This window comes from Capricornis sumatraensis, chromosome 21, assembly GCF_032405125.1.
Source record: "Capricornis sumatraensis isolate serow.1 chromosome 21, serow.2, whole genome shotgun sequence".
NCBI lineage: Eukaryota > Metazoa > Chordata > Mammalia > Artiodactyla > Bovidae > Capricornis > Capricornis sumatraensis.
This window is the reverse complement of record NC_091089.1, coordinates 35810873-35826241: the sequence shown is the minus strand read 5'-3', so window position 1 is coordinate 35826241 and position 15369 is coordinate 35810873. Positions and strand designations below refer to the sequence as shown.

The window sequence follows — 15369 nt, the reverse complement described above, 5'->3', positions numbered from 1 at the left end:
TGTGTGTGCTCTGAGGGCAATTTAGGATGCAAAACAACTGGAAGCATTCTGTGCATTAGATATACCAGTCACTAGGTAAGATACGGAGAAGGCAATGGCAACCCACTCCAGTACTCTTGCCTGGAAAATCCCATGGACAGAGGAGCCTGGTAGGCTGCAGTCCATAGGGTCGCTAAGAGTCGGACACGACTGAGTGACTTCACTTTCACTTTGCACTTTCATGCATTGGAGAAGGAAATGGCAACCCACTGCAGTGTTCTTGCCTGGAGAATCCCAGGGACAGCGGAGCCTGGTGGGCTGCCGTCTATGGGGTCGCACAGAGTCGGACACGACTGAAGTGACTTAGCAGCAGCAGGTAAGATACATGTCTAAGAGAAAATTTCAAAGACCCCAGATTCTTTCATCTTCCCATAGTTAGGAAAGCCCTAAAATCATTAACTTGAAATGTTTGTTCTTTGTGATCAGCAATGCCAACCACAAATTAGCACATGGGTGCTTAAATCAGGAGCTGAATCTATGAGCCCAATTCTTATATCTTCTCATATCTAGAAAAGCACTAAGATCCTTCGTGGTGACACTGTTCCTCATGACTAGTGAAGGCTCCCCGAGCCGAGGAGAAACCTCCTGGAAAAACATATGCTTGATTGCATGTACTCCCCCTTCACCAAAAGTCACATCTAAGCTGACCTTTCTCCCCTGCCTCTTTGGAGCAGTTTCTCAGAGTTATCTGAGGTGTTATCTCCTGGGCTGTAGTCCTCATTTTACCCCCAGTTAAACTTAACTTGCATCTCTCACGTTGTGCATCTTAAGTCGACAGCAGTAATCTTTTCATGCTTCATTACATGTTTTTTCCCAGCAGAAAAGTTCATGTACACACAGGTTCTTCCCTTACCTCTTTGGAGCAGGTCCTCAGAGCTCTCTGAGAGGCCTGTCTCTCTGGCTATGGTCCTCAGTAAGGTCCCTGAATAAAACTTAACTGACAACTTTTACATTGTGCATTTTTATTTCAACTGACATGTAGTCAAAGTCCTAGGAGAGGCTTTTCATTTGTTTGTTTAAATACTTGTCAATACCACTATCATTATAAACATCATCCAACACTGATTGCATTAAAAATAAAGGACAAAAAGGGTCAATGAAATTATTGCATGTGTGCATCTTTATCAATGTGCAGAAAGATCCTCCAGAAAACATCTATGTATTTGAAAACATGTTTGTGAATAAACTATGTGGGCTTTTTAAACAAGTGGGGCCATATGGTATACCGTTTGCAGCTTGCTTTTTAAAAAAATATTTATTTATTTGGTTGTGTCAGGTCTTAGTTGTGGCAGATGGGATCTTTGACCTTTGTTGGAATCTTTAGTTGCAGCATGTGGATCTAGTTCGCTGACCAGGGATCGAACCCAGGCCCCTTGCATTAGGAGCGTGGAGTCTTAGCCACAGGACCACCAGGGAAGTCCCTGCAGCTTGCTCTATTTTTTTTTTACATTAAGCAGTATGCTTTCCTACCTCACTACTTTTACTAATTTTACAGGATTTCATTGTGTGTATGTGACATTTCGGAGACGGCAGTGGCACCCCACTCCAGTACTCTTGCCTGGAAAATCCCATGGACAGAGGAGCCTGGTAGGCTGCAGTCCATGGGGTTGCTAAGAGTCAGACGTGACTGAGTGACTTCACTTTGACTTTTCACTTTTCACTTTTCATGCATTGGAGGAGGAAATGGCAACCCACTCCAGTATTCTTGCCTGGAGAATCCCAGGGACGGGGAACCTGGTGGGCTGCCGTCTATGGGGTCACACAGAGTCGGACACGACTGAAGCAACTTAGCAGCAGCAGCAGCAGCATGTGACATTTCTGAAGCCAGCAGTGTGGGCCAGTCTCAGAGCAGTGCCTAAGTCAATGAAACGCAGTGCACCATCAGAAAGTATTTCAAAATAGCTCAAGCCTCAGATTGCATTTCTGGTACATGCCAGGTGTTTGCATGTCTGTAGTAATACTGCATAAATCCACCGTTCTTTTCTTATGCCGTCTCACATTCCTGAGCTTGTCTTGATTCCACAAAGCTTTGCATGTTTCTATGTCCTCGGCTTTCCATGTGATATTGCATCACAGAAGTCTAAAAGCTATTGCACATTTTCCTTAGGGAGAGAGATGAGAATGTTGATTCCAAACAAATTTCTTTTCACCTAACAGATGGAAGGGGAAGGCTAGAAATAGTCTGTTACTAGTTTTTGATCCCTTACATAATGTATTTAATCAGTCCCCTACTGGATGTTTGCTTTGTCATTTTTCATTCCTGGAAACAATAATGCAGGGAACATCATTATACCTAAATCCTTACAATCATATATAAATAGAACTGTTGGAAAAGTTTATATATTGTTGGATCAAAGGAAATGTGTATTTTAGTTTTGAATATTGTCAAATTGCCCTCCGAACAGACTGCAATTTACATCTTTGTTTACAACATTTAGAAGTACCTGATTCTATCTCCTTGGCAGCACTTAACTTTGCTATTCTAATAGGTGAAAAATAGCGTCTGTGATTTGAATGATTGTATTTCTTATTTTAAAAAAGATTTTGATGCTTTAATTTATATTTTATTAATGATATGTGAGATTAAAAATCTTTTCATACATTTATAGGCAATTTTATTTCTTTGTCCATAGTCTTCATTTTTAAAAAAATATTTTCTGGTTGTGCTGTGAGGCATGTGGGGTTAGTTCCCTGACTGGGCATGGAATCTGCACTCCCTGCATTGGCAGTGAAGAATCCACTGGACCACCAGGGAAGTCCCTGTATTGTTTATTTTCGATTCGTTTTTTCATATTGATTTGTAAAAACTATTAAGAAAATTAACTTGTTGGTCCAGTATACACAGTGCAGATACTTTTACTAATTTACTAGTTTCAGTTCAGTTCAATTCAGTTCAGTCACTCAGTCGTGTCCAACTCTTTGCGACCCCATGGATTGCAGCACACCAGGCCTCCCTGTCCATCACCAACTCCGAAGTTTACTCAAACTCATCTCCATTGAGTGGGTGATGCCATTGAATCATCTCATCCTCTGCCGTCCCCTTCTCCTCCTGCCTTCAATCTTTCCCAGCATCAGGGTCTTTTCAAATGAGTCAGCTCTTCGAATCAGGTGGCCAAAGTATTGGAGTTTCTGCTTCAACATGAGTCCTTCCAATGAACACTCAGGACTGATCTTTAGGATGGACTGGTTGGATCTCCTTGCAGTCCAAGGAAACTCTCAAGAGTCTTCTCCAACACCACAGTTCAAAAGCATCAATTCTTCAGCGCTCAGCTTTCTTTATAGTCCAACTCTCTCATCCATTCATGACCACTGGAAAAACCATAGCCTTAACGAGACAGACCTTTGTTGGCAAAGTAATATGCTGTCTAGGTTGGTCATAACTCTCCTTCCAAGGAGTAAGCGTCTTTTAATTTCATGGTTTACAAGGTTATAAAAAATTATTCCATATTTTCCTTTTGAGTTTTAATGATTTCTTGAAGATAATGATCTGTCTGGAATTGTTTTGCTGTGAGCAGTGATATAAGGATCCAGCTTCCCCACGCCTCCAACCCCCACCTCCCAACCCCCCACCCCCCACCCCCCACCCCTGTCCAAGAACCTTGGCAATCACATGACACCTGCTCTTCTTATAGTCATCACTAGTTTCCGTGTTGCAGAATCAATGACAACCTGTTCTCATCTCACTTGCCTTCTTAATAACATGGAGCACAGATGATCACATGTTCTTCATTAAACATTCTTCTTTAACCCTCATTCTCCTGGGTTACCTCACTGGCTAAGCAGCCATTGCATCTTATCTTCTAGAGGCTAATGAATGTGATTTGAGCAGCATGTTCCTAATAATAAAATTTTGTTTCAATATAATAGCTTTGAGTTCTTCTAATATAGAAGCTTTGAGTTGCTGCTGCTAACTTTGAAGCTTCAAAGTAGGCAATGATTCAAGGGGGCAAAGAAAAAAGAAGGCCTAACTTCTGTACAGATTGCAAGCTTGCCCGGTTTCTAACTTGAAGGCTGAAATTTAATCATGAGAAATGTAGATGGAGCTGAGCCTTTTGGGTACTAGGATGCAGCTGACTTCACCTGGTGATGCCTGAGACCATTATGGATGGACTGGTTGCCTCTTCACTTTGCTTTTTTTTTTTTCATTTCTCGCTGCCACCCCCGCTCCCTACCCAATCCCTTCACCTCCCCCCACCAACCGTTGTGTTAGTCAGCTTCAGTTCAGTTCAGTTCAGTCGCTCAGTCGTGTCCGACTCTTTGCGAGCCCATGAATCGCAGCACACCAGGCCTCCCTGTCCATCACCAACTCCCGGAGTTCATTCAGACTCACGCCCATAGAGTCAGTGATGCCATCCAGCCATCTCATCCTCGGTCGTCCCGTTCTCCTCCTGCCCCCAATCCCTCCCAGTATCAGAGTCTTTTCCAATGAGTCAACTCTTTGCATGAGGTGGCCAAAGTACTGTAGTTTCAGCTTTAGCATCACTCCTTCCAAAGAAATCCCAGGACTGATCTCCTTCAGAATGGACTGGTTGGATCTCCTTGCAGTCCAAGGAACTCTCAAGAGTCTTCTCCAACACCACAGTTCAAAAGCATCAGTTCTTCGGCACTCAGCCTTCTTCACAGTCCAGCTCTCACATCCATATGTGATCATTGGAAAAACCATAGCTTTGACTAGACGGACCTTAGTCGGCAAAGTAATGTCTCTGCTTTTGAATATACTCTCTAGGTTGGTCATAACTTTTCTTCCAAGGAGCAAGTGTCTTTTAATTTCGTGGCTGCAATCACCATCTGCAGTGATTTTGGAGCCCCCCAAAATAAAGTCAGCCACTGTTTCCACTGTTTCCCCATCTATTTCCCATGAAGTGATGGGACCGGATGCCATGATCTTAGTTTTCTGAATGTTGAGCTTTAAGCCAACCTTTTCACTCTCCTCTTTCACTTTCATCAAGAGGCTTTTTAGTTCCTCTTCACTTTGTCATAAGGGTGCTGTCATCTGCATATCTGAGGTTATTGTTATTTCTCCTGGAAATCTTGATTCCAGCCTGTGTTTCTTCCAGTCCAGCGTTTCTCATGATGTACTCTGCATATAAGTTAAATAAGCAGGGTGACAATATACAGCCTTGAGGTACCCCTTCTCCTATTTGGAACCAGTCTGTTGTTCCATGTCCAGTTCTAACTGTTGCTTCCTGACCTGCATACAGATTTCTCAAGAGGCAGGTCAGGTGGTCTGGTATTCCCATCTCTTTCAGAATTTTCCACAGTTTATTGTGATCCACACAGTCAAAGGCTTTGCCATAGTCAATAAAGCAGAAATAGATGTTTTTCTGGAACTCTCTTTCTTTTTCCATGATCCAACAGATGTTGGCAATTTGATCTCTGGTTCCTCTGCCTTTTCTAAAACCAGCTTGAACATCAGGAAGTTCACGGTTCATATATTGCTGAAGCCTGGCTTGAAGAATTTTGAGCATTACTTTACTAGTGTGTGAGATGAGTGCAATTGTGCAGTAGTTTGAACATTCTTTGGCATTGCCTTTCTTTGGGACTGGAATGAAAACTGACCTTTTCCAGTCCTGTGGCCACTGCTGAGTTTTCCAAACTTGCTGGCATATTGAGTGCAGCACTTTCACAGCATCATCTTTCAGAATTTGAAACAGCTCAGCTGGAATTCCATCACCTCCACTAGCTTTGTTCATAGCGATGCTTTCTAAGGCCCACTTGACTTCACATTCCAAGATGTCTGGCTCTAGATTAGTGATCACACCATCATGATTATCTGGGTCATGAAGATTTTTGTACAGTTCTTCTGTGTATTCTTGCCACCTCTTCTTAATATCTCCTGCTTCTGTTAAGTCCAGACCATTTCTGTCCTTTATCAAGCCCATCTTTGCATGAAATGTTCCCTTGGTATCTCTAATTTTCTTGAAGAGATCTCTAGTCTTTCCCATTCTGTTCTTTTCCTCTATTTCTTTGCACTGATCGCTGAAGAAGGCTTCCTTATCTCTTCTTGCTATTCTCTGGAACTCTGCATTCAGATGCTTATATCTTTCCTTTTTTCCTTTGCTTTTCACCTCTCTTCTTTTCACAGCTATTTGTAAGGCCTCCCCAGACAGCCATTTTGCTTTTTTGCATTTCTTTTCCATGGGGATGGTCTTGATCCCTGTCTCCTGTACAATGTCACAAACCTCAGTCCATAGTTCATCAAGCACTCTATCTATCAGATCTAGGCCCTTAAATCTATTTCTCACATCCACTGTATAATCATAAGGGATTTGATTTAGGTCATACCTGAACGGTCTAGCAGTTTTCCTACTTTCTTCAATTTGAGCCTCAATTTGGTAATAAGGAGGTCATGATCTGAGCCACAGTCAGCTCCTGGTCTTGTTTTTGTTGACTGTATAGAGCTTCTCCATCTTTGGCTGCAAAGAATAGAATCAGTCTGATTTCGGTGTTGACCATCTGGTGATGTTCATGTGTAGAGTCTTCTCTTGTGTTGTTGGAAGAGGGTGTTTGCTATGACCAGTGCATTTTCTTGGCTAAACTCTATTAGTCTTTGCCCTGCTTCATTCTGCATTTCAAGGCCAAATTTGCCTGTTACTCCAGGTTTTTCTTGACTTCCTACTTTTGCATTCCAGTCCCCTATAATGAAAAGGACATCTTTTTTGGGTGTTAGTTCTAAAAGGTCTTGTAGGTCTTCATAAAACCGTTCAACTTCAGCTTCTTCAGCCTTACTGGTTGGGGCATAGGCTTGGATAACTGTGATATTGAATGGTTTGCCTTGGAGACGAACAGAGATCATTCTGTCGTTTTTGAGATTGCATCCAAGTACTGCATTTTGGACTCTTTTGTTGACCCTGATGGTTACTCCATTTCTTCTGAGGGATTCCTGCCCACAGTAGTAGATATGATGGTCATCTGAGTTAAATTCACCCATTCCAGTCCATTTTAGTTCGCTGATTCCTAGAATGTCGATGTTCACTCTTGCCACCTCTTGTTTGACCACTTCCAGTTTGCCTTGATTCATGGACCTGACATTCCAGGTTCCTTTGCAATATTGCCCTTTATAGCATCAGACCTTGCTTCTATCACCAGTCACATCCACAGCTGGGTATTGTTTCTGCTTTGCCTCCTTCCCTTCAATTTTTCTAGAGTTATTTCTCCACTGATCCTCAGTAGCATATGGGGCACCTACGGACCTGGGGAGTTTCTCTTTCAGTATCCTATCATTTTGCCTTTTCATACTGTGCATGGGGTTCTCAAGGCAAGAATACTGAAGTGGTTTGCCATTCCCTTCTCCAGTGGACCACGTTCTGTCAGACCTCTCCACCATGACCCGCCCCCCGCCCACCCCCCCGCCCCGTCTTGGGTTGCCCCGCAGGCATGGCTTAGTTTCATTGAGTTAGATAAGGCTGTGGTCCTAGTGTGATTAGATTGACTAGTTTTCTAGTCAGCTTAGGCTGTCGTAACAAAATATCATGGACTGAATGGCTTAAACGTCAGTAATTTTTATCCCACGGTAATGGAGACAGAGGAGTCTGAGATCAAGCTGCCTGTCAGTTCGGTTTCCGGTGAGTCCCCTCTTCCTGACTTGCAGACGCGGGCTTCTCACTGTGTGCTCATGTGCTCTTTCCTTGGTGCGTGTATGTGGAAAGAGAGATCTCTCTTCCTCTTATATAAAGTCACAAATCCTACTGGCTTAAGGCCACCCCCTTAGGACCATTGTTGTTGTTTTTCAGTCGCTAAGTCATCTCTGATTCTTTTTGACCCCAGGCACACCAGGCCTCCCTGCCCCTCACCATCTCCCAGAGTTTGCCCAAGTTCAAGTCCACTGAGTCAGTAATGCTATCCAACCATCTCATACTCTGCTGCCCTCTTCTCCTTTTGACCATATTCCACCTTAATTATTAAAACCTCTTTAGAGCCCTGGGGCTTCCCTGGTGGCTCAGCAATAAAGAGTCTGCCTGCAATGCAGGAGATGCAGGCTTGATCCCTGGGTTAGGAAGGTTTCCTGAAGGAGGAAATAGCAATCTGCTCCAGTATTTCTGCCTGAGAAATCCCATGGACAGAGGACCCTGGTGGGCTGCAGTCCATGGGGTCTCAAAAGAGTCAGACACAGCCACTAGACAGCAACAAACACAAAGCCTTGTCTCTAAACAGTTACTTGGGGGTTAGGGTGTCAACATAGGAATTTGCAGAAAGAGGACACCATTCAGTTCATTGCATCCCTCTCTGTGCTCAGGGCTGCTTGATGACTTTTGTGGGCTCTAAGCACCTTTGCCTTTGGGGATCCCTCCTTCCTTAAAAAAAAAAAACAAACCAAGCACTTAAAATTCTGCTTTATAGCCACATTGGTATAGAGATGGATATAATCCAAGCTGATTTCATTACTATATATTTATTATTATTATATTTTTCTTCTGATTTTAAAATAAATTGCTATTAAAACATTTTCATGAGACCTTAGAAGTGTCAGGGGCCCTAGGCACTAGGCCTCCTTGGCTTAACGGAGACACTGTAGACACTTGTAGACACTGTAAATTTTGCTAACAGACTGCCCCCAAAACGATCCAGGAAGAGCAACTAGAGCTGACTCTAAAAGAACCACCTTGTAGATGATTGGAGACTGACTAGTTCAACACAGGGAACATGAGTAGGTGACCAGCTCACACCTGACTCCCTCTGTCAATCTACACATTGCCAACACATTTTGGGAAACTATAGGAAACCTTGAGTTAAAGCTTCTGCAAAACCCTTAGGGAGTTTTAGGTTGAGTGTTTTTGAGAGCCTCTTTTTGGTAAAAGACTTTCTTTCTTTTTTATTAATATATAATACACCTGTAAAATCTATAAAACTTACATGTACACTTCAATAAGTGCTTACATACTATATATTTATATTGTGGTATCTATTACTTGATAACAAATTATCCTAAAACATAGTGGATGATAAGAACAAACATTTATTAGATTAGATTTTCTGCCAGCCAGGGCTTTGTGTGGATCTGGGGGGTTTTGCCTCATGAGTCTGTGGTCAAGATGTCAGCCAGGCTACCATCATCTGAAGGCGTGACTGGGGCTGGAATATTTGCTTCCAAGATGCTGCTGGCAGGAGGCCTGGGTTCCACTCCACGTGGCTCAAGGCTGCTCATCTGTCTTCAAGACCAGGGAGCCGGCTTCCTCCAGAAAAAGTGATCCAAGAAAGAGCAAGGTAGAACCTTTACGGTAGCATGCCATTCTTTTTTTTTTCACTAGTTTGACTTCTACCATCATCAGTTGTTTGCTGTTCTCGAACTTCATACAAATTGAGTCATCTTTTGTGTCTGGTTTCTTTCACTAAACATTATGTCTGTAAGACTCATCCATGTCACTTATAGCAATAGTTCATCTTTTTTCGTTTTGTTTTGTTTTTATCGTTGGGTCATATTCCATGGTATAAGAATCCCACGGCAGACATTTGAGTTGTTTCCAGGTTGGGCTATTATAGAGCTGCTATGAACATCCTTGTGCAGGTCATTTCTTTGAAATATGCCCTCAATTCTTTGGGGCTCTGCAATAAACTTTTAAAACTCCATACTTAAGCTGAATTTTACAGACACCTTCATTTATAACAGCTTAGGCTACAACTCGTGACTTTAGTGTCGGTGGTGTATGAGAGTTCAGGAGTCGGGTATTGTGGGTCAAACTTACGGTAAAGTATTACTCACCACACTAAGGATACTTGAACTGGTGATTAATCCAGTCATGGATTGCAGTGTAGCTTAGGCTCATTAGGGTGGAGGTAACTTGAACTTGGCCGTTAGTATTTTGCCCTGGCTTTCCCTAATTTGTCACATGATTCAATCACATAATACAGTTCCCTTCCCCTGGGATGGCTTTAGGTCTTGTCTTTGCTAAAATAGGAAGACTAACTCTTGTAAATGGCAGCCTTTCTAAGGCTATTCTTAAAAGTTTAACTACAAGAAATAGGAACAATAGCAGCGTTTCCTTCCTTAAAAATTAGAAGGTTCAATTCTAGTGAGGGAGCGAAGAGATCAAAGATGGGAGAAGTCATTTAGTCCCAGAGCTAAAGCTGACAAGACATCCTAAAACTGAAGATCTCAGGAATTCCCTGGTGGTCCAGCGATTAGGATTCAGCACTTTCACTGCTTGGTCAGAGAACTAAGATCGCCCAACCCTACGACATAGCCAAAAAAACCCCGAAAAGATATTTAATTAACTTCCTTCAATTGTTTTAATATGACTTCACTCATATTTTTAAATTGTCTTAAAATATTGTCAAAAAATAAGGGTAAAACACCAGGAAAAGATTCAAGACTTTTCAGGCCCACTAGTGCATAAATTATTTAACTGAGGACTAAGTATGGTCAGAGAGCTTGGAGAAAACACCTCAATGAGTCCCACTGGTTTATCTCATTGCATTTAGTAGGTTAAACAGCAAAAAGAGACAGGCAAGGCCCTCGGTCAGAGGAATGGGAAACAAATTCTTCCAAATTTGCCCAGAGAGCATAGAACTTGGTTTTGGCCTATTTTGTTTCAATTTTGGTTTTCTCTGTGTTTCGAAGCACAGGTAAGTACATGGGTGTGAGCTGATGAGGGGAAAAGACATGGAAAATCATCACACGGTGTGACTCTGTTCATAGCTGGGCCTCAACATGGTTCTATGCACTATTTTTTAGCACCTTTTCATAGTGATATAAAAACTTACTAAGACCAACTGACCAGATAATCACAGACACCGCACAGAGCATGCACAAAATTCTTCCTTGGTGACAAGCAGAGGAGATGCATTCTCATGGCAGCCAACAATTCATAGAAAGTGTTGTGTGCTTAGTTGCTCAGTCATACCCAGCTCTCTGTGGACTGTAGCCCGCCAGTCTCCTCTGCCCATGGGATTCTCCAGGCAATAATACTGGAGTGGGTTGCCACTTCCTTCTCCAGGGGATCTTCCTGACTTAGAGATTGAACTCACATCGCTTGCACCTCCTGCAATGGCAGATGGATTCTTTACCACTAGCAGCACCTGGGAAGCCCTAGGAAGTGTTAGGAAGGCAACGCAGTTCCATCAGCAGAACTAGAATCAGGTCAGCCACTTACCATTGGCTCCAGGTCCTAACCAGACACCTCGCTTTTCCTCTCCAATGCAAGGCCAGAGTTCTTTGATGACTGAACAAGCTCACCAAGGGCAAGCCTGTGCTGCACAAAGGTCTGGGATTGTTGGCCCTTGTTTCATGGCCACACTACTTTTCTTTTCTTTTCTGTTTTTTTTTTTTTTTTTAAGGTTGCTCCACACAGCACCAGGGATCTTAGTTACCTGACCAGGGATTGAACCCGTGCCCCCTACCTTGGGAGCGTGGAGTCTTAACCACTGGATCCCCGGGGAAGTCCCAAGGTCACACTTCTTCATGAGGTTTGTTGCCTCCTCTCCTCTCCTTGGGACTTGTTCCTCCCACTATCCACCTTTCACTTCCCGCTCCTGTCTATTTCACCTCCTCTCCTTTGCTGATTCCCTTCTCTCATCTACTTCCTCACCACAGTCTTTCTGGGGACTTCGTCTGTCCTGTGACTGTGACCATCACCTCTGCACAGATGATGCCCAGATCTGGAAACGTCTTGTCCTAAACATTAAGCAGCAATTTCCAGTTGCCTTCTGGAATCGATTTCATACATTCTTCAAACTGAACATGTCCAAACTCCCTCTCTCTCTGTCCCCATCCCAGTTCTGCTGTTCTTCTCTATTTCCTGGCACAATTACTACCACCGCCCACCACATAAACCTTGAGTGTGGAGATAGCCCACAGACCTGAGACTGCTCTATAGAAAGTCTTGCTCACCGGGTTGGCCACTGGCAGGCCACTGGACTCTTGGCAGGAAAATAGTTCTTTACATAGATATGAAACTTTCCCTAAGTGATAATGGCTCACTGTGCCCACACTGATTGCATAAACAATGGGGCTCATGCTAAATGCCTGGTTTCTTCCTGGCAGCCTGGAATTCTGGTAGATACTAGGCAGAGGGTGCTATGTGACCAGCTCCCAGTTAAAAGCCTGAGTGAGTCTCTCATGAGCTTGCTTATCAGCAGATAACACTTCATAATGTTGCCACAAGTCCTTGCTAGAGGAGAGGACTCTTGGAAGCTTTAATCTGGATTTTTCTATATCTCCATTTCATTTCCCTTTCTCCTTCCTAGTTTTGCTTTATATCAATTTCACTGTAATCTTACCATGAATATGACCACACTATGAGCCCCGTGAGTCTTCCTAGCAAATCGTCAAAGATCACTGGGAGTGATTTTAGGGTTCCCTGATGCACCTTAGTATAATTCCTGACTTTTCTTTCTTTTCCTCACCCTCTCTGTTCAGTTAATCACCTAATTATCATTAGCTCTACCTCTAAATATTAAAAATAAAAAAATGGCCCATATTCTCCACCTTCACTGCCTAGATGTTACAATCATGACTCCATCTGAGCATCAATCTCCCTGCTTCCCCCTACTATAAAAGTAAAACCCAAAGATTGGGGGACAGCAGTAAGCTGACGTTATGAGGGAGGTTATTTCTTGTTTAAAAGAAAAAAATTTGAACCGAGTAAATTTGAAGACCTAATTGGCCATATTCAGGGATTCATGGGAATTCGCTGGCAGTCCAGTGGTTAGGACTCTGTCTTTCCACTGCAAGGGGCATGGGTGCGATCCCTGGTCGGGGAACGAAGATACTTCAGTTACCCCGGTGCAGCCAAAATAATAATAATAAAGGATTCATGAATTGGGCAACATTCCACCTAACAAGTAGGAAGAAGCTTTAGGAGCTGTACAGAATGGAAGACTTTCATAGATAGAAAGGGGGTGGGACAAGGAAGTCATAAAAAAGAAAAAAGTTTACCATATTCAGGCAAAGTCACCTTTCTTTGGAAGAAGGGTGGGGAATCTTTCAATGTATCATGCAATTGATCTCACAGGAGCTCATGTGGTCATTCCAGATTGACTGGTTAAAGTTCATACTCCTGAGAGTAGCTGAAATTGAAATTAAATCTTAAAGCAAACCAGGTTTGTTTTCTGGGGGCAAGTGACTCCATTTTGGGCATGTTGTTGCTGTGTTAAAGCACTCGCCAAGCCTGTTTCCTGGGTTTCCCTGGGAGTCTAGTGGTTAGGGATCTGCTAGCCAATCCAGGGACCCGGGTTTGTTAGGGAAATTAAGTAGTCTTGTTTAGGCTTCAGAGACAAAGTGCAGCAGGCCTCTGACCTTGCTTCTAACCTGCCTGGAGACTGTCCTGACTACGAGTGGCTACCTGCTGTGACTGCAAGACTAGCAGCACCAAAGATAAGATAGGGGAGGAATCCTGAGATTGTTGAGTCCCTGGAGGGGGGCTGGCTAACCAAGCCCCAGGCTTAACAACATTCTAAGTTTCATGTATTACCATGAAATCAGAGCTGGAGTTTGCTCACAGATTGATGATGGTATCAGTTTGCGTCCTGGGGTTATAAACGGGGAACCCTGAACTGCAATCTTTGAGGTCTCACCCACGGAGCGGAAGTGATGCCTGGGGTCTTTTCTGTCAGGTGAGTGTATGCGCCTCGGTTTTGTCTCATCACAACAAAGATTTGGAGCGACGGACATTAAAGCCCTTGGTGCATCACGGCTCTCGGGTCTGGGACAAACCGTGTTACAGCTCTTAGACAAATCACTGTTACAGCTCTATTTTATTTAGAAGATAGCAGGAGAACCCATCCTCGAAGTGTGAGGGCATGCCAACCCAAAGATGCGAAGAGAAGACAGGGGAGGAGCACGCCAGCGCACGGGGAGGGGGGGGGGGGTCAGAGAGAGAGAGAGACAGAGAGAGAGAGAGAGACAGAGAGAGACAGAGAGGGAGAGAGAGAGAGAGAGGGAGAGAGAGAGAGAGCCCTTTGGCTCCTCTTTGTATGGTTTTCCACCCCTGGGCCCGCCCTGTGTAAACTGGGCCAGCCAGGAATGCTGTCTGTTCTCCCTGAGGTCCTCACTCAGGTCCTCAGACCTTCCTTTGTTCTATATTCGCGGGCCTTTCCCTTCCTTGTCTTTTAGCCGACGCCATTTTGGACTCCTGTTTCCTATTCTAACTACCTAACATTTGCCCAATTAGGTCTCCAGATGGGCTGTGACACAGGACTTCTCAACACTGTTTGAGTCTGAATGTTAGTCAAAATCCAATTTGGTGATGTTTCCTCTGCTGTTTCAATTTCTCTTGTCTTTTAATGTTAGTATATTGAGAGTAAGCTAGATAATTCTCTAATAAATATTCATTTCACTTCAGTTCTGGCGAAGGAAATGGCAACCCATTCCAGTATCCTTGTCTGGAAAATCTCGTGGACAGAGGAGCTTGGTGGACTGCAGTCCATAGGGTCACAAAGACTCAGGCATGACCGAGTGACTAACACTTACTACTGACTCACTTACTCAGTTCAGTTCAGTCACTCAGTCATGTCTGACTCTTTGCGGCCCCATGGACTGCAGGTCTCCAGGCCTCCCTGTCCTTCACCAACTCCCAGAGTTCACTCAAAGTCATATCCATCGAGACTGCTGGTAAAGTGGTTTGTCGTTGCACATGTTTGTAATGGTTTTGCTACTTGGGGATCCACCTGGGTTCCTCAGATTTCCCAGGTGGCTCAGAGGTAAAGAACCTGCCTGCAAAGTAGGAGATGCAGGGTTGACCCCTGGGTCAGAAAGATCCCCTGGAGGGGGAAAGGGCAACCCACTCCAGTATTCTTGCCTGGAGAATCCCATGAACAGAGGAGTCTGGCAGTCCATGGGGTTGCAAAGAGTCAGACACGACTGAGTGACTAGTACTTCTGATGGGTTCTCAGCAAAGAGGGGCCCATCTGCGGACACCTTAGCCCCTGGCAGACCCGGTTGCTCTGTGCAGCAGAGCCTGGTCCTGGCCTGGCTGCCCTGAGGCTCCCAGCGGGGCTCTTCACCAGGTGACTCCGGGCAGGGCTCAGGATCTTCAACCCCACTTTGGGTAACCGCCACAGAAAATCTTTAGGCCTTAAGACCTTTATACCACTAGCTTTTATGATGTGTTTGACAGAGCATATCAGCTGTCCTTTGATTTCTAAAGGTAGAGGTTGGTATCAGAGTGCTGGGCACTTACCTTCCTGCCAAACTCAGTCCTTTCCCCCATCCTGTTGACAAGAAGGACTTCACATTCAGGTCCTTCAGTGAGGTGTTTCAGGTGGATATCTGGGAACACTGTATTTAACAGAAAGTATGACTTGTTCATAAGTAATCACATCTTGGTAACTTTTATCAAAGAGTGATATAAACAGCAAGGTACTTTAAACTTTTGAAAAAAATTACAGATTCAT

The 15369-nt window shown here is 43.8% G+C and overlaps 1 protein-coding gene across 1 annotated transcript in view; it reads right to left on the bottom strand.

Moving 5' to 3' along the window:
* Positions 1 to 15213, bottom strand: part of LOC138097528 (NPC intracellular cholesterol transporter 1-like) — a 69582-nt gene extending 54369 nt beyond the window's left edge. The window contains 1 exon segment of the mRNA XM_068993735.1: positions 15156 to 15213. Within this exon segment, the coding sequence (XP_068849836.1) occupies positions 15156 to 15185 (30 nt within the window). The 5' untranslated portion in view covers positions 15186 to 15213.
* Positions 15214 to 15369: the final 156 nt, after the last annotated feature.